Source organism: Delphinus delphis, chromosome 1, assembly GCF_949987515.2.
Source record: "Delphinus delphis chromosome 1, mDelDel1.2, whole genome shotgun sequence".
Taxonomy (NCBI): Eukaryota; Metazoa; Chordata; class Mammalia; order Artiodactyla; family Delphinidae; genus Delphinus; species Delphinus delphis.
In genome coordinates this window covers 125,607,101-125,625,796 of record NC_082683.1, presented here as the reverse complement: position 1 = coordinate 125,625,796, position 18,696 = coordinate 125,607,101, and the positions used below count along the sequence as shown (strand labels likewise).

Here is an 18,696-nt window from a genome sequence, read left to right as displayed (position 1 = left end):
TCACCCACTGTGCGTCAGGAACTCCTCCCAAGTTTCCTCTCTCTGCCTCAAACTCTTCCCAACATCAGAAGGTCAATTGTAAGGGATCATGAGGCTCCCATAAATTCCTCCCATGTCTTTCCGTTAGGCAGGCACACTAGGCAGAAACCATATCAACATAACTGAGAAGCAATAAATGTGACCTATATGCAGTAAAGGGGGTGGGTGGTAGTTGACAGCTGTCCAAGCACAGGCCTGAAACCAAGATTTCATAATCAGGGACTGACTTAGTAGCTGAGGCCCGTGTCAATGACCTGGTCTCCTAATTGCAACAGAAGTTCCTTGAGGAATCTGGTTTTCCACTGGGACTAAACTCACTTGAGAAATTGCTAGCTGTATGTTTTTGTTTTTTTTTAATTCAGAATAAATTTTTTCTTCCTTTGGATTTAGGTTATTGGGAACCCAAATTAGCAAGACTAAACAATGGTGGATCATATAATGCTTGGATTGCAGAAAAACTTGCAGTAGAATTTAACCCTAAACCTTGGATCCAGGTATATCTTATTAACCTGATATATTAACCTGATAATATTTACTGCTACTGTTAATAGTAAAAATGTGGGGGTTTTGTTTTTGTTTTTTGGCAGCGCTACACGGATTGTGGGATATTAGTTCCCTGACCAGGGATTGAACCCAGGCCCTCGGTAATGCAAGTGCAGTGTCTTAACCACTGGTCTGCCAGGGGATTCCCTGTAATAATAAAAATGACAGTGATTTAATAATTTCTTCTTGTTGTTCTTGCAATGTTGTTAGGGGAAATGACAATTACTAGGTGCTAGGCACCATTCTAAGTACTTTACATACTCAAAATGTACCCTATGAGGTTATTTCTAGTAATATCCCATTTTACAGATTAAAAAAAAACCTAATGCACAGGGGGATTAACTAACTTCCCAAGGTCACATACACTAGTGAGTGGTTGAGTTTGGATTCAAGTTCAGGTACCCTGTGCTCAAATATGGATTGCCCCTAGCCGTTTTATTAGTTTGTTAGGTGTTGGTTCTTTTTTTCTAAAGAAGGTTAGTTGTACAATGAATTAAGGCAGTGTGTGACTTGTTGACAAGGATGCTTCTGCTTAATGGCTTTTCTATATTGCAGGTAGACATGCAAAGGGAAGTCCTGTTCACAGGGATCCAGACCCAAGGTGCCAAACACTACCTGAAGTCTTACTACACCACCGAGTTCTTTGTGGCTTACAGCTCTGACCGGACAAACTGGCGGATCTTCAAAGGAAACAGCACTAGGAACGTGATGGTCTGTGTGCATTGTTGTTTCTTCCCGAGCCTAGGGTTATTATATCTTTTTTAAAAATACCTTTCTGGGTGTTATAAATACAAACGGCTTTCTTAGTGTCTTATGGAGGAAAGTGGTAAAATGAGGTGTATATATGTATTACAAATTAAAGGGATAAGCTTGACTTCTGAAATTCCAAAACTTCATAAAACTTGAAAAAAAAATCTCTTTATAATCAAACTAAATACCCAGACTTCTCAGATTGGCAGGTGATATGCAGTACAGTAGAATATCTGGTCTTGTGCCTTAAAGAGCTCATGCTAAAAATGGGCCACCCAGAGTTTTGATTTTACTAACTCTTACATTGTATTTTGTTCTCTATTTCAGTGTAACTGAAGGAAATAATAGTGTTAATACCAGTAATGCTCTGAGGCAGTGTGATTCTCACATTTTTTTTTTTGCTGCCATGCCTGAGGAATGACTTTCCCCTGTTGGATCGTCCAGGGGCTCAGCCTGTTTATTCCCAATGACCCAATTATACCAGTCCTAATTCTTCCCCTTCTCCCTCACCCCCCTCTTCAAAGAAAGCTATCTGAATGCAAGGAGTCAGTCCACCATTATTACACTGATAACCTTGAATCATTTTCATTTTTTCTGTAAATCATTTACTATGTTACTATCTTCTATGTTATCATTTAGTTATTTCTAATAATAAATTATTTGCACTATACCTTAGAATAGATCATGAAAATCTTAAATTATGGTTCTTACCAATCAGTATTGGTGACAGTACACAAATTACAGTTAAAGTCCATAGTTTAAAGATTTCTGCATCTATGTTCATGAGGGATATTTGTGTGTAGTTTTATTTGTTTATACTGTCCTTTTTGTTTTAATATCAGAGTAATACTAGCTTCATAAAATAAATTAGGTAGTGTGCTCTTCTATTCTGTTTTCTGGAAGAGATAATCTAGTATTGGTGTTAATTCTTTAAACATTTGGTATAATTCACCAGCAAAACCAGGTGGACCTGGAGATTTGTTCTCTGGGAATGTAAAAATTACAAATTCAATTTCTTTAATAGTTACAGGCTCTTCAAATTACCTATTTCATATGGGGTGAATTTGGATAGTTTGTGTTTTTTCAGTGAATTGGTCCATTTCCTCTAAGTTGTTAAATTTATGTGTAAGAGTTGTTTGTAGTATTCTCTTATTATCCTTTTGATGTCTGCAGGGTCTGTAGTGATATTGCCTATTTCATTTATGATATTGGTAATTTGCATCTCTTCTCTTTTTGCTTTGTCAGTCTTGCTAGAGATTTGCCAGTTTTTAAAGATCTTTTCGAATAACTGGCCCTTTGTTTCACTGCTGTTATCTATTGCTTTTCTGTTTTCAATATTCCTGATATCCGCTCTTTTGTTTTAGTTGGCTCTTCCTGACACTGTTCTGGCAGGGAAATGGGATGGGGCACAGCCTCTTTACAGCCAGGTAGAGGTCAAAGTCCATTCCCTACGTAGCCTCCTCTGTTGACACCTGAGCTGGGACCCCTTCTCTTTGCTGCTGGTGGGGGATGGGATGGTATCCACTGACACTGCAGGAGTGGGAGCCTTATTAGAAGCTGGAAGAGATGAAGATCCTGGGTCTCTATTTGGCTTTCTCTGACACAACCCCAGTCAGGGTGTTGGGGTGCCTCCTTACAGTCTCATGAGCATGGAAGTCTAGGCTCCCCAGTTGGCCTTTGCTGCTGTGGGTAGGGAAGGGGCCACAGTGTTTTCTATTCTATGATGTTTGGCTTGAAGTAGAATAATTGTTATCTAAAAGTTTTCTGTCTTGTTAGACTGCTCTTTTCTGGTCCTGAGGCTAGAGAAAGAAGGCTTTTGCTGGCTTTTTTTTTTTGTCTGCACCTATTCGTGTTTCCTGGTTCCTGGCTTCTTTACTTATAAGTCTGTATATGCGGTAAAAAGAAAACCCAGGGGACTCACCACTGTGTTGTTCCTTGGGTCCTGAGAACCCTAGCCAGTCTGCCTTTTCTCCACCTTTCAGAGTCTTTTTATGTTTTCAGTTGTGCTTATACCATCTTCCTGAAGTGGAAGTATTCCCAGGTATCTTTTAAGACCAAATTAATTTGATTCGGGCTACATGAAAACTTAATATTACCATATTAAATTGGATGAAAATTTTATTATAAAATCACCTTATAGAGAATTGTTATATAACTAAATTTTCCTCTCTTCCTCTAGTATTTTAGTGGCAATTCGGATGCCTCTACAATAAAAGAGAATCAGTTTGACCCACCGGTTGTGGCTAGATATATTAGAATCTCTCCAACTAACTCCTATAACAAACCTGCCCTTCGATTGGAGCTGCAAGGTTGCGAGGTTAACGGTAAGGAACACAGATGCATTGTTTTCTAGCTGCCACTCAGAAAATCAAGATTTGGGGGGTATGGGAGAATGGGTAGAATTTTTAGTTCTCTTCACTTAGGCTCCTAGAAAATCCTTTGTGAAACAGAGGTTCCACTCAGGTAAACTCTCATTGTGATCTAGACTGAGACTGGTTCTGTCAGCCGGAGGGCAGGCTCTCTGAAGAGCTCCTGGATCATATGGACACTGCCTTGACCCTCGAAGGAAGGGCCCTAGCGAAGAACGACCTCCATCAGCCCATTTTCAATAAGAACTGAGAGTCAAACTAGGTCTGACTCTTCCAAAGTCTTCCAGCCAGGTCACTCAGACTTTAATGTAATAAAAGTATCTAGCAACATTACTGGCGTATATTAGGTGTTCAGTGAATGTTTTTGAAATATACATCTGCCTCCCAACTTCCTGAAACCTTCCTTGAACTCTGTATTCTGTTTCACACTCTATGTAGGTATCCAAGCCTTTTCTATGTAAGCTTCTATTTTTCAGGGGATGTAATGTGACCTGTGGTATAAATAAATCTAGATAATCATAAATGGTCATAATAAAATTCTACTCCATATAACAAGATGCTTAAGGATTTTATCAACTCTTCTTCTTCTCTGACTCTTAAAGTGGTGCTTTCCAAATTTTTTCACTTCAAAGCACATATAAAATATAATACCTGTCTCACAGTCTGGGGTAAAAGGATGAAGCAATCCACCCTGGGCTTGGCTGATCTAGGCACCATCTAGCTGCTCAAGGGCTGAGGGGGGAGGGAGATCAATATACAGACACACCTGTCCAGCAAAAATATTCTTCAACAAGGAAGGCAAAATAAAGACATATTTATACAATATATATGTATATATGTGTGTGTATATATATATACACACACACACACACACATACAGACACACCTAAAACTTGCTGTGGCACATCTGTTGGGGAGCTACAGTGCCTTCTCTCAGGGTAGAAGGAAGAAACCATGGCTTACAGTGGAGAAAGCTGAACCTTGGAATAAGTTTCTTATCAGCTGATAAGAAACTTGTCAGCAGATAACAGTACAATAAACTCTTGATATTCATGAGGGACATGGAAATGGACATTTTGCCAATGTTCAGATAGCAATGCTATGTAACATCTTCCAGTCCAGTGGTTAAGACTTCGCCTTCCAACGCAGGGGGTGCATGTTCGATCCCTAGTGGGGAGTTAAGATCCCACATGCCTCATGGCCAAAGAACCAAAACATTAAACAGAAGCAGTATTGTAACAAATTCAGTAAAGACTTTAAAAATGGTCCACATCAGAAAAAAACTGCAAATTTTGATCAGGCAGGAAAACCTGAAACAGCTCTATAAGTCATTATCGTTTTTCTTTCCATATGGTATGCGATGTAACTGGTAGTTTGTTCAGGTCATAGAGTCAAGCTACCCTAAAATGTGACATTCAACAATGTTAGTCTATTTAAAACCTCTATTTTCTATACAAGAAGTATTACTTTCTAAGATCTCTTCACTTTCTTGATGTTTATATAATTAGTATTAGCAGTAAGCTTTCTTCTTTGAAGCCTTTTTTTCATGAAGAAAGTAAGGTATCACTTCAAGAAAACGTCTGCATGATTTGCTAGCAAGAACAAAGTGTCACAAAGATGATGATGATGGGCAGTCAGCTGGGCTCACTCACTAGATATGTTTCTTACACTCACAGATCAGCTTTGTTGCCTGTGACATTCAAATTCATGCCTTGGCAAAATTCTAAAGGGTGTATCACATGCATCACCCTCAAAGGGTTGGAAATAAAATATTAAATGTGACTACCAAGGTCCCCTATAACTTCTTCTTTGTAGCTTTTGTTAGAAGAAATAGAGTATGTTTTTATATACATAGATACTTTAGGAGTATTGTCTACCTCAAAGCAAAGAGCAAAGTTTCCATGACTCACTGAAGGAGGGAAATGAGTTTAGATGTTTAGAACATGGTATTTGATGTCAGACTGCCTGGGCTCAAAGCTAGTTTCTGATTCTTCTAGCAGTATTATTTTAGTCAAGTTACTTTTTCTTGCTGTGCTTTTGTTTTCTCGCTCGTAAAAAGGAGATATTTAAGAGCATTAAGTAATACGTGTGAAGCCTGAAAACAGGGTTTAGCACTTGGACAATAAATGTTCATTGCTGTGATGGTTGTTTTTGTCATTACTTAGCAGTAATATTATTTCTTGTCTCCTCTGAAGTACAAAATGCCATGCAAGGAATATCATGGTATATAATTAATCACGTTACTTTTTTCTTGACAGGATGCTCCACACCGCTGGGTATGGAAAGTGGAAAGATAGAAAACAAGCAAATCACAGCTTCCTCAATTAAAAACTCTTGGTGGGGAGATTACTGGGAACCCTTCCTTGCCCGTCTTAATGCCCAGGGCCGTGTGAATGCCTGGCAAGCCAAGGTGAAATGTCCCCCGCAAATGGAATTCTCTCAGCCTTTCAGAAGAAAGCATAGGCCCTCACTACAGGGAACATGGGGGCCCTGGAAGCCAGAGTATCATCTCCTGCTTCTGCAGATTATGATCCTAGGTCTGAGAACTAGGCTATGTGCTGTCTTGATAGCTTTAGCTCGAACTTTGGCTCGGAGAGAAGTTATCATCTCTGTGGTCTTGATTTAGACTAGGGGTGGGCAAAATTTTTCTGCAAAGGGCCAGATAATATTTTAGCCTTTGTGAGACATACATTCTCTGTCATAACTACTCAACTCTGCCACTGTTGCAGGGAAGCAGCTGTCAACAATATGTAAATGCATCAACATGGCTGTATTCCAATAAAACCTTATTTACAAAAGCAGGCAGTAGGCCAGGTTTGGCCTTGGGCTGTAGTTTGCCAACTCCTGATCGAGACAACTTCCATTAGGGATAAATGACTTAGATTTGCAACATCTTGTCTTCTTTTTGCTCTCTCCAGAATTTAGCAATATTTTTCATTTTCTTAAGAGTGTCATTTAAATTGTTTTGTTCTCATTTTCTCAGAACTTTGTAACATTCCTTTTGATAATTGGCAGCCTGATAAGATGCTGCAAAACCAGGTTTATAAATATGTGATCTAAGTTTTGTAAACATCTCGCAGAGAGTTATATTGCCCTTGATATTAGCCCATTGAGTAATTAAGGTAACTTTTAGTTCTAGGGTAACTATTAATAATTGACTCATATTTATTTCATTCTTCGACTGACCTGAAAAATCTGAATGGCATCAGAAATCAGAACAGGCCAGTCAATCAACTTAATCCAGGTTCCCTGTTTTCTGTCCTCCTAACTCCCTCCCTTAAGGAAGCTACACTCCAATTCCCTGGACTCTGTATAGAATCCCACGTCCTAATCTTAAATCAAGCCACCAGATAAAGGAGGAGGGAATGGTGTGATGCAAGGGGAACAAATAGAAGAGACTATCTGGGCCCAATACAGAGAGTCTTGGGCAACTATGTCTGTGCCTTGAGACTCATTTCTGGATCATCACAGAATTACAGAATGTTAGAAAGGCAAAGGGTTTTACAAAGCATCTGGTCCATATTTTCCTTTTAAGTCCAAACGCAAAAGAGGTTAAATAATTTTAGCTTAGCCTGGTGGCAGAATCAGGAATCCCACTCTCCGGATAGACAGATCTATGTTCCTTGCACCATTTGAAGCAACCCAGGCACCCCATTTTGCAATTTTGCAAAGGGGGGAACTGAGACCCACAGAAGTTAAAGTAATAATGTTGTGTAATATTATATTGATTTAATTTCTATAATATAAATAAAATAAAATAAATATAACTAAAATAAAGGGACTTCCCTGGCGTTCCAGTGGTTAGGACTCCGCTTCCACTGCCAGTGGCCTGGGTTTGATCCCTGGTGGGGGAATTAAGATCTTCAAACCATGCAGCACGGCCCCAAAAAAAAAGTTAGAGAGAGGGTATCAACCAATTCTTTCCCAGATGCCCCTTTAGACCTGTCCATGGTGTAACCTTGTCATCCCACCCTCCATTTTATAGCCTTTTAAAAAATGTTGCCCTCTCTATAATTTGCTCTTAGTTTTGTGATATAGTAAAGGCTGCAAAGATAAAAGTCTAATTTTAATTTTTAAAGCTGTCATTTTAAATCTGGAATTTTAGGTCAAAACTATTTGTTTCACTTAACCTTCAACAGTATGAAATGTCATGTACAGGGTTTCTTTAGAGAGGTGGAAAATCTAAGCCAGACATATGCAGGTATGCACGCAGACTGAAGTGTCTCTGCCTCCTCGATGCCTCCAAAAAAAATGTACACTTACAAAGCTCCCCTAGCTAGCTATCTGCATTCTGTATCACTCGTACAACCTTGGTTTGAAGACACACTAAAACACCACCAGATGTCACTAGAGGGTGTTACAAAATTAACCAAAATTATCTAATACAGCCATTTTAATTCAATTAATTTGCTTAAAAAATACAATAACATGTGACTACACATATACATACACACATATGTGACCACACATGTGACTACACACACATATACATATGTGACTACACATATACATACATATGTGTGTACACATATACACATACAGACATGCACATATGAGTGATGTTGAGAAAATATATCAATATTCCTTATTTCATACAGAATTGAATGAGACTACGGGGCATGATAAACCTCCCAAAGATGAAAATTAATCTCAGATTACTCTAAAACTCAATTAGTCTTTCTGATTCTTTCTGCAAGCGTCTATCATCAAATTAGGCATTTTGTTAGGCCAGAGACAGGACAACTACTATGCCACACCCAGCCCTGGGTGTCGCTTTATTAGGTCTCTCAGATATTACATTTATTTGAAATATCAGAAAAGAAGAAATTGGACTACTTCTCCTAATGGACATTAGCAATGGAAAGAAAAGTGGGGCTTTTCTAAAATGAGTTAAATTGGGAGAGGATACTATCTAATTCTCTCTCAGATAACTCTTCAGTAATATCACCATAGCATTTAAATAAACTTGCTTAAGAGAAAAATATTTACAGGTAATTTAGCAATTTAATGCTTTTTCTCAAATAAAATGTATTTATTTGTTGAGCACCATCTGTGTGCCATACATCGTGGTGAACACCTGAAAACAAAACTAAGTCCCTGCCCTCAAAGGGTAAGGAACACAAGTAAACACATAACTGTTGTACAATGCGTGAAATATTCCAAAAGTTTATAAACCTGCTGACAATAAACAAGAAGGAACAGGGAAGGATTCTAGGAGAAAGGGAATCCTCAGGGATGAGACAGAAAAGAAATCCTTCCAGCTCAGTGCATTTCTGAGTATCTTGGTCTAAAAAAGCAAAGGTTTTAATGTCAAATGCATTGTTCTAATCATTTTCATAGGCAAACAACAACAATCAGTGGTTACAAATTGATCTGCTCAAAATCAAGAAGATAACAGCGATTGTAACACAGGGTTGCAAGTCTCTGTCCTCTGAAATGTATGTGAAGAGCTACACCATCCAGTACAGTGACCAGGGAGTTGAATGGAAACCTTACAGAGAGAAATCCTCGTTGGTGGACAAGGTACAGGGGTATCTTGGCAAAAAGAAAACAATTTGAAAACTGCTATGATGAGAACAGAAGCTCAAATTTGCAAATAGTTCTTTGTATTCGATAAGCATGCACTGACATGCGTCACTCTTTAAGTCTTCTAAGTCCTAGCTCTGTAAGTAGCTGGTCTTGGGACAGGGACCATGCACACTATCTTTCTGCTTTGACTGAGCCACCTATAAAAGAATGAGGACAAAACAGCAGCGGGTGGTGTGAAGTTTAATTAGCTCTGATTGAGAAAGATGGTGAAAGGGTTATCTCAGCCTGCTTGGACTGTATAACAAATTACCATAGACTGGGTGACAAACAAAAAACACGTATTTCTCACAGTTCTGGAGGCTAGAATCCTAGATCAGGGTGCCAGCATGGTTGGGTTTTTAGTGAGGGCAGTCTTCCTGGTTGTGCTTTCATATGGCCTTCCTTGGTGCGTGCACACAGAGATGCCATGAGGGCCCTACCCCCATCCTAGCCCTAATCATCTCCCAAAGGACCCACCTCCTCGTATCATCCCATTGAGGATTAGGGTTTGAACATATGAATTTTGGAAGGATACAAACATACAGTCTGTAACAGGGGTCTAAAAAACTTTCTACCATATTAACATTAGCTTGGATGTACTTGTTATTCATGGCTGATCACATACATACCCATGGCCATATACCTTTCAGTGTCATATTGTTATTCAAACAATTGTTATCCTTCCGAATGAGGAGAGTAATTTCCTGCAAGATGAACTATTCCATTATACTCCTAAATTCCTAGTTATGCAGTTTTAAAATACTACCAGAGGCAAAGCTAAGGAGAGGAACCTAATATTCCAGGAATGGGAATTGGGCTGAAACCAGTAGGAGGCGCAACACAGGAGAAGGGGATGGACATTTATGCTCATCATGGGCTCAGCACTTAATCTCAGTTAATGGATTTGAATCTCTTTCTCTCTAAACCCCTGGGTTGTTTATTTGTTAGGTTTGGTTTGGTTTATTTCTCACTGTATCAAGATATCCTCATAGTAGGGCAAAAATCATTTTTATAAACAAATAGTGACTTAGCTTCTGATGTGTGTACATCTTGGGGAACTTGCTGGGGATGACAGAAACACACCTAAAACACAGTTTAGTTGATGATATAGGGCATATGACAAAAAGGATAAATAAAAATACATGATGTATTTTATTTTAAAAGTTAGTAATAGCTAACCATTTATTGGTGCCCATTATCTGGCACTTAATAAAGACGTGCATATGTTTACATACTCTTTAAAATCTTTACAACTTCTATGAGGTAAATTTTGTTATCTCCATTTTGCCAATAAGGAAATGGATAATCAGAGACTACAAGTAATTTGCTCAAAGTCACATAGCTACAAAGGGGCTAAAGGCAGATATGCTTTTGCGGCTGCCCCACAGCACCATATCAGATTTCTTTATTTTTCCCTGTTCCAACTCAGATCACTGATGAGGTGATATCACTAAAGAGGTATGTCTGGAGTGTGAGTTCATAATTGATTGAGGATCATCTTTGTGATACTGTTGTATGTGTTCATTAATGCCCACAGTTTGAACTAAAAGGATAAAAAATTATAAGTTTTTCAAATTGAAATACAGTTGGTATACAATGTTACTTTCAGGTATAAGATTTTTATACCCATTATGCCATCCTTAAATATTTTCTCATATTTTACTTTCAGATTTTCGAAGGAAATAATAATATCAAAGGACACGCGAAGAACTTTTTCAACCCACCAATCATTTCCAGGTTTATACGCATCATTCCTAAAACATGGAATCAAAACATTGCACTTCGCCTGGAACTCTTTGGCTGTGATATTTAATAGAATTGATTATTCTAAAAGATAGGAGGGACTCAAAGATATCAAACCATTTAGAGTGGACAATGTATTTTAGAGCTATTTTAAATATTAAAATTTTTCCACTATTTCTCTTTTTTCTATTAGAGAATAAAATTTTATATGTGAAACCTTTATAACTTCTTATAACCACTAAGTAAGATGATGACTATTATCTCTGCATTAATTTGAGTATAGATGGGAAAATATCAAGAACCAACAAGAAAAGGCTTATCTTTCACTGATTAAAAATGCTATATAAAGTAATATTCATGTAGTTAACATTCTTCATTATAGTTCTCCAACCCTATACACATTAATAAAAGAGATATTACTCTTTTAAAGCATATATAAGCCCAGATAACTTTCATTCCTATATTTTTCTTTAAAAAAAAAACTATGATTTAAGAGTATAGGAAACAAACAGTATTTCTCAATGGTTTGTTTTTCTTGACAGTGGAGAGAAAAAGTCTTACTATATGAAACGACACGTGCTTAAAATACCCTATCTTACTGACACGATAATGACTTTTCTGACCCTCCACGAGTAAAGATACAAGTAAGCATGTTCTCAGTGGTCCCGCTGCCCTTGTGAATCTGGCCTGGTCTCCCTTGGGACTGATTGCATATATTGATGTTCAGGGTTAGGGATCATTAATAGAACAGATCTAAAATAACCATGGGATGGCTGAACATGTAACCTTGGCTTCATTCTAGCTGGTAGTACATGGCACACTGTTTCAAAACACAGGCTCACCTACAGGAAAGTGAATACCTATAATAAAGAGCGTTGGAACCCTTGGCCCAAACGCAGCTGTTCTTGCTAGAACTGGCCCCTGGCCAAAGTGGCAAACAGTTGAAATTCTCTCTCAGTGCCTTTCTCTTTATGGCCCCAGCCTCCAGCTCTCCCTTCCCCTTTCAAGCACTCCCTTCCCTGGGAACTTGGCATCTAATAATTTTACAGACATTGTGAGACTGAGAAGCCTTCTGGTATCCTCTAAGTCACATGGGAGAGACTCACTGGTGACGCTATCTATTTTAGTGGAACAAACCACCCCAAAACTTAGTGCTTAAAACAGCCACCAATTTATTATTTCTCATGATTCTGTAGGTTGACTGGGCACAGCTGGGTGGTTTTACTGGTGGCTTCATTTGGGGTCTCTAGTGAGTTTACAGTTAGACAGTGACTGTAGCCAGAGTCATCAGGAGGCTCAGCTGACTGTTGGGAAAGCTGGTCCTCTGTCCCTCTCCAAGTAGTTTCAGATTCTCTCCTCATTGCATGGCTTCTTCAAGCGGTCTGTTCACTTGGTGTCTCCAACAAGTGATCTAGACTTCTTATAGGGTGATACAGGCTCCCAAAAGCAAGTGTGTTCAAGACGTAGGAAGCAGAAGCTGCCAGTCCTTTTTTTTTTTTTTAATAGATCTTTATTAGAGTATAATTGCTTCACAATACTGTGTTAGTTTCTGTTGCACAACAAAGTGAATCAGTCATCTGCATACACATGTCCCCATATCCCCTCCCTCTTGAGCCTCCCTCCCATCCTCCCTATCCCATCCCTCTAGGTCATTGCAAAGCACTGAGCTGATCTCCCTGTGCTATGCTGCTGCTTCCCACCAGCCAACTGTTTTACATTCAGTAGTGCGTGTATGTCGATGCTACACTCACTTTGCCTCAGCTTCACCCTCCCTCCCCACGTCCTCAAGTCCATTATCTATGTCTATCTTTTTATTCCTACCCTGCAACTAGGTTCATCAGTACCATTTTATTTTTTAGATTAGATATATATGTGTTAGCATATGGTATTTATTTTTCTCTTTCTGACTTATTTCACTCTGTATGACAGTCCCTAGGTCCATCCACCTCACTACAAATAACTCAATTTTGTTTCTTTTTCTGGCTGAGTAATATGCCATTGTATATATGTGCCACATCTTCTTTATCCATTCATCTGTCAGTGGACACTTAAGTTGTTTCCATCTCCTGGCTATTGTAAACAGTGTTGCAGTGAACATTGGGGTACATATCTCTTTTTGAATTATGGTTTTCTCAGGGTATATGCCCAGTAGTGGGATTGCTAGGTCATATGGTAGTTCTATTTTTAGTTTTTTAAGGAACCTCCATACGTTTTTTCATAGAGGTTGTATCAATTTACATTCCCATCAACACTGCAAGAGGGTGCCTTTTCACCATACCCTTTCCAGCATTTATTGTTTCTAGATTTGTTGATAATTGCCATTCTGACCAGCGTGAGGTGATATCTCATTGTAGTTTTGATTTGCATTTCTCTAATAATTAGTAATGTTGAGCATCTTTTCATGTGCCTCTTGGCCATCTGTATATCATCCTGGGTGAAATGTCTGAGTCTTCAGCCCATTTTTTAACTGGATTGTTTGTTTTCTTGATATTGAGCTCCATGAGCTGTTTGTGTATTTTGGAGATTAATACTTTGTCCATTGTTTCATTTGCAAATATCTTCTCCCATTCTGAGAGTTGTCTTTTTGTTGTCTTGTTTATGGTTTCCTTTGCTGTGAAAATGCTTTTAAGTCCCATTTGTTTATTTTAGTTTTTGTTTCCATTACTCTAGGAGGTGGGTCAAAAAACATCTTGCTGTGGTTTATGTCAAAGAGTGTTTTTCCTATGTTTTCCTCTAAGAGCTTTATAATGTCTGGTCTTACATTTAAGTCTTTAATCCATTTGGAGTTTATTTTTGTATATGGTGTTAGGTAGTGTTCTAATTTCATTCTTTTACATGCAACTGTCCAGTTTTCCCAGCACCACTTATTGAAGAGGCTGTCTTTTCTCCATTGTATGTTCTTGCCTCCTTTGTCGTAAATTAGGTGCCCATATGTGCGTGGGTTTATCTCTGGGCAGTCTATCCTGTACCATTGATCTATATTTCTGTTTTTATGCCAGTAACATACTGTCTTGATTACTGTAGCTTTGTGGTATAGTTTGAGGATGGGGAGTCTGATTCCTCCAACTCCATTTTTCTTTCTCAAGATTGCTTTGGCTATTCGGGGTCTTTTGTGTTTCCATATGACTTGTAATTTTTTTTTTCTAATTCTAATTCTGTGAAGAATGCCATTGGTAATTTGAAAGGGATTGCATTGAATCTGTAGATTGCTTTGGGTAGTATAGTCATTTTCACAATATTGATTCTTCCCAACCAAGAACATGGTATATTTCTCCATTGTTTATGTCATCTTTGATTTCTTTCATCAGTGTTTATGGTTTTCTGAGTACAAGTCTTTTGTCTCCTTAGGTTTATTCCTAGGTATTTTATTCTTTTTGTTGCAATGGTAAATGGGAGTGTTTCCTTAATTTCACTTTCAGAAATTTCATCATTAGTGTATAGGAATGCAAGAGATTTCTGTGCATTAATTTTGTATCCTACAACCTTACCAAATTCACTGATTAGTTCTAGTAGTTTTCTGGTGGCATCTTTAGGATTTTCTAGGTATAGTAACATGTCATTGGCAAACAGTGACAGTTTTACTTCTTTTACAATTTGTATTCCTTTTACTTCTTTTTCTTCTCGGATTGCTGTGGCTAGGACTTCCAAAACTATGTTGAATAAGAGGGTGAGAGTCTTGTTCCTGATCTTAGCAGAAATGCTTTCAGTTTTTCACCATTGAGTATGATGCTTGCTGTGGGTTTGTCATATATAGCCTTTATTATGTTGAGGTAGGTTCCCTCTACGCCCATTTTCTGGAGAGTTTTTTTTATCATAAATGGGTGTTGAATTTTGTCAGAAGCTTTTTCTGCATCTATTGAGATGATCATATGGTTTTTATTCCTTAATTTGTTAATGTGGTGTATCACATTGATTGATTTGCGTATATTGAAGAACGCTTGCATCCCTGGGATAAATCCCACTTGATCATGGTGTATGATTGGATTCTGTTTCCTAGTATTTAGTTCAGGATTTTTGCATCTATGTTCATCAGTGATATTGACCTATAATTTTCTTTTTTTGTGATATCTTTTGTGGTTTTGGTATCAGGGTGATGGTGGCTTCATAGAATGAATTTGGGAGTGTTTCTTCCCCTGCAATTTATTGGACGAGTTTGAGAAGGATCGGTGTTAGCTCTTCTCTAGATGTTTGATAGAATTTGCCTGTGAAGCCATCTGGTCCTGGTCCTGGACTTTTAATTATGGTTTCAATTTCATTACTTGTGATAGGTCTCTTTATATTTTCTAATTCTTCCTGGTTCACTCTTGGAAAATTGTACCTTTCCAAGAATTTGTCCATTTCTTCGTGGTTGTCCATTTTATTGGCATAGAGCTGCTTGTAGTAGTCTCTTAGGATGCTTTGTATTTCTGCAGTGTCTGCTGTAACTTCTTCTTTTTCATTTCTAATTTTATTGATTTGTGTCCTCTCCCTTTTTTTCTTGATGAGTCTGGCTAAGGGTTTATCAATTTTGTTTATTTTCCCAAAGAACCAGCTTTTAGTTTTATTGATCTTTGCTATTGCTTTCTTCATTTGTATTTCATTTATTTCTGCTCTGATCTTTATGATTTCTTTCCTTCTACTGACTTTAGGTTTTGTTTGTTCTTCTTTCTCTAGTTTTTTTTTGTGTGTGTGTGTGTGTTATGCGGGCCTCTCACTGTTGCGGCCTCTCCCATTGTGGAGCACAGGCACTGTACACGCAGGCTCAGCGGCCATGGCTCACGGGCCCAGCCACTCCATGGCTTGTGGGATCTTCCCGGACCGGGGCACGAACCCGTGTCCCCTGCATCAGCCACTGCGCCACCAGGGAAGCCCTCTCTAGTTGTTTTAAGTGTAGCATTAGATTGTTTATTTGATATTTTTCTTGTTTCTTAAGGTGAGCTTGAATTGCTATAAACTTCCCTCTTAGAACTGCTTTTGCTGCGTCCCATAGGTTTTGGGTTGTCGTGTTTTCATTGTCATTTGTTTCTATGTATTTTTCTTCTTTGATTTCTTCAGTGGTCTCTTGGTTATTTAGTAGCTTTCTTTAGCCTCCATGTATTTGTGTTTTTTACAGTTTTTTTTCCTGTAATTGCTTTCCAATCTCATAGCATTGTGGTCAGAAAAGATGCTTGATACGATTTCAATTTTCTTAAATTTTCTGAGGCTTGATTTGTGACCCAAGATGTGATCTATCCTGGAGAATGTTCCATGTGCACTTGAGAACACAGTGTATTCTGCCACTTTGGGGTGGAATGTTCTATAAATATCAATTAGATCTATATGGTCTTTTGTGTTATTTAAAGCTTGTTTTTCCTTATTTATATTCTGTTTGGATGATCTGTCCATTGGTGTAAGTGGGGTGTTAAATTCCCCTACTCTTATTGTGTTACTGTCAATTTCTTCTTCTTAATGCATTTGCCTTATGCTTTAAGGTGCTCCTATTTTGGGTGCATAAACATTTATAAGTGTTATAAGTTCTTCTTGGATTGATCCTTTGATCATTATGTAGTGTCCCTCCTTATCTCTTATAACAGTCTTTATTCTAAAGTCTATTTTATCTGATATGAGTATTGGTACTCCAGCTTTCTTGTGATTTCCATTTGCATGGAATATCTTTTTCCATCCCTTCATTTTCAGTCTGTATGTGTCCCTAGGTCTGAAGTGGGTCTCTTTTAGACAGCATATATATGGGTCTTGTTTTTGTATCCATTCAGGCAGTCTGTCTTTTGGTTGGGGCATTTAATCCATTTACATTCAAGGTTATTACTGATACATATGTTCTTATTACCATTTTCTTAATTGTTTTGGGTTTGTTTTTGTGGGTCTTTTTCTTATCTTGTGTTTCCTGCTTAGAGAAGTTTCTTTAGCATTTGTTGTAAAGCTGGTTTGGTGGTGCTGAATTCTGTTAGCTTTTGCTTGTCTGAAAAGCTTTTGACTTCTCCATGGAATCTGAATGAGATCCCTGCTGGGTAAAGTAATCTTGGTTGTAGGTTTTTCTCTTTCATCACCTTAAGTATATCCTGCCACTCTCTTCTGGCCTGTAGAGTTTCCACTGCAAAATCAGCTGATAACCTTGTGGGGATTCCTTTGTATGTTATTTTTTGTTTTTCCCTTGCTGCTTTTAATATTTTTTCTTTGAATAATTTTTTGTTAGTTTGATTAATATGTGTCTTGGTGTCTTTTTCCTAGGGTTTATCCTGTGTCGGACTCTCTGTGCTTCCTGGACTTGGGTGACTATTTCCTTTCCCATGTTAGGGAAGTTTTCAACTATAATCTCTTCAAATATTTTCTCAGACCCTTTCATTTTCTATTCTTCTTCTGGGACCCCAACAATTCAAATGTTGGTGTGTTTAGTGTTGTCCCAGAGGTCTCTGAGATTGTCTTCAATTCTCTTTGTTCTTTTTTCTTTATTCTGCCCCTCGGCAGTTATTTCCACCATTTTGTCTTTCAGCTCACTTATTCATTCTTCTGCCTCAGTTATTTTGTTATTGATTCCTTGTAGTGTATTTTTCATTTTAGTTATTATGTTGTTCACCTCTGTTTGTTTGTTCTTTAGTTCTTCTAGATCTTTGTTAAACACTTCTTGTATTTTATCAGTCTGTGCCTCCATTCTATTTCTGAGATTCTGGATCATCTTTATCTGAATTCTTTTTCAGGTAGATTGCCTATTTCCTCCTCATTTATTTGGTCTTGTAGGTTTTTACCTTGCTCCTTCATCTGTGACATATATTTTGGCCATCTCACTTTTTTTTTTTTTTTTAATGAGTGGGACCATGTTCCTTTCTTACTGGTTGTTTGGCCTGAGGTTTCCAACTCTGGGGTTTGTAAGCTATTGGGTAGAGCTGGGTCTTGGTGCTGAGATGAGGAACTCCGTGAAACCTCACTCCGATGAATATTCCCTGGGGTCTGAGGACCTCTGTTAGTCCAGTGGTTCGGACTTGGAGCTCCCACTGCAGGAGCTTCGGCCCAACCCCAGGCTTGTGAACCAGGATCCCGCCTCGGGTGGCAAAAAAACCCCCAAAACAATAACAAAGTAAAAAATAAAATTAGACCAGGAAACTAACAGATATGTTAGGAAGAATATAAAAATAAAAATATAGATGAATCAACAACCACAAGGTACAACAGTACCACAATAGTAAAAAAGAGGAGGAGGGAAAAAAAAAGGGGGGTTGGGGGAAGGCCTTGGCTGTGGAGGGCGGGGCCTAAGTAAGGGCGAGGTTTGGGTGGTGGGAAGGGCCAATGCTCAGGACCCACAGGGCTGGAAAAGACCCTGGGGGTTGTGGGGGGTGGGGCTTATGCTCAAAGAACAGAAGGGGCCCAGGCGTGCCCCCCACCCCTGGTCTCAGAGGGCAGGGGACCTCACCTGGGAGCCCAGCAGGCTCCTGGGCTCAAGTGGGCAGGGCAAACGCCCTCCTCTCCTCTCCTGCTCCTCCGGTATGGTAGAGCCCCTCCCTCCGCCTCTCCTGATCTCCCCAGTCCCCCTTGTATGCTCCCAAGGACCTATGCAGCCTGGAGGGGGCTTTAGAGGGCAGGGGACTGGCCTGGGAGCTCAGCAGGCTCCCCATGCCCGAGTGGCCAGGGCAATCGCCCTCCTCTCCTCTTCTGCTCCTCCCGGAGGGCCCCTCCTGCCTGTGTCTCCTGATCTCCCAGACTCTCTCCTATG

The 18,696-nt window shown here is 38.9% G+C and overlaps 1 protein-coding gene across 2 annotated transcripts in view; it reads left to right on the top strand.

Moving 5' to 3' along the window:
- Window positions 1-12,017, top strand: part of F5 (coagulation factor V) — an 86,719-nt gene extending 74,702 nt beyond the window's left edge. The window contains exons 20-25 of one of the 2 annotated variants that reach the window (XM_060033702.1): window positions 430-533; window positions 1,138-1,293; window positions 3,512-3,656; window positions 5,960-6,111; window positions 9,042-9,224; window positions 10,939-12,017. In XM_060033702.1, coding sequence (XP_059889685.1) covers window positions 430-533; window positions 1,138-1,293; window positions 3,512-3,656; window positions 5,960-6,111; window positions 9,042-9,224; window positions 10,939-11,082 — 884 coding nt within the window. In that variant the 3' untranslated portion in view covers window positions 11,083-12,017. The remainder of the gene's footprint in view (window positions 1-429; window positions 534-1,137; window positions 1,294-3,511; window positions 3,657-5,959; window positions 6,112-9,041; window positions 9,225-10,938) is intronic. The other variant, XM_060033717.1, reaches the window with a different exon arrangement.
- Window positions 12,018-18,696: the final 6,679 nt, after the last annotated feature.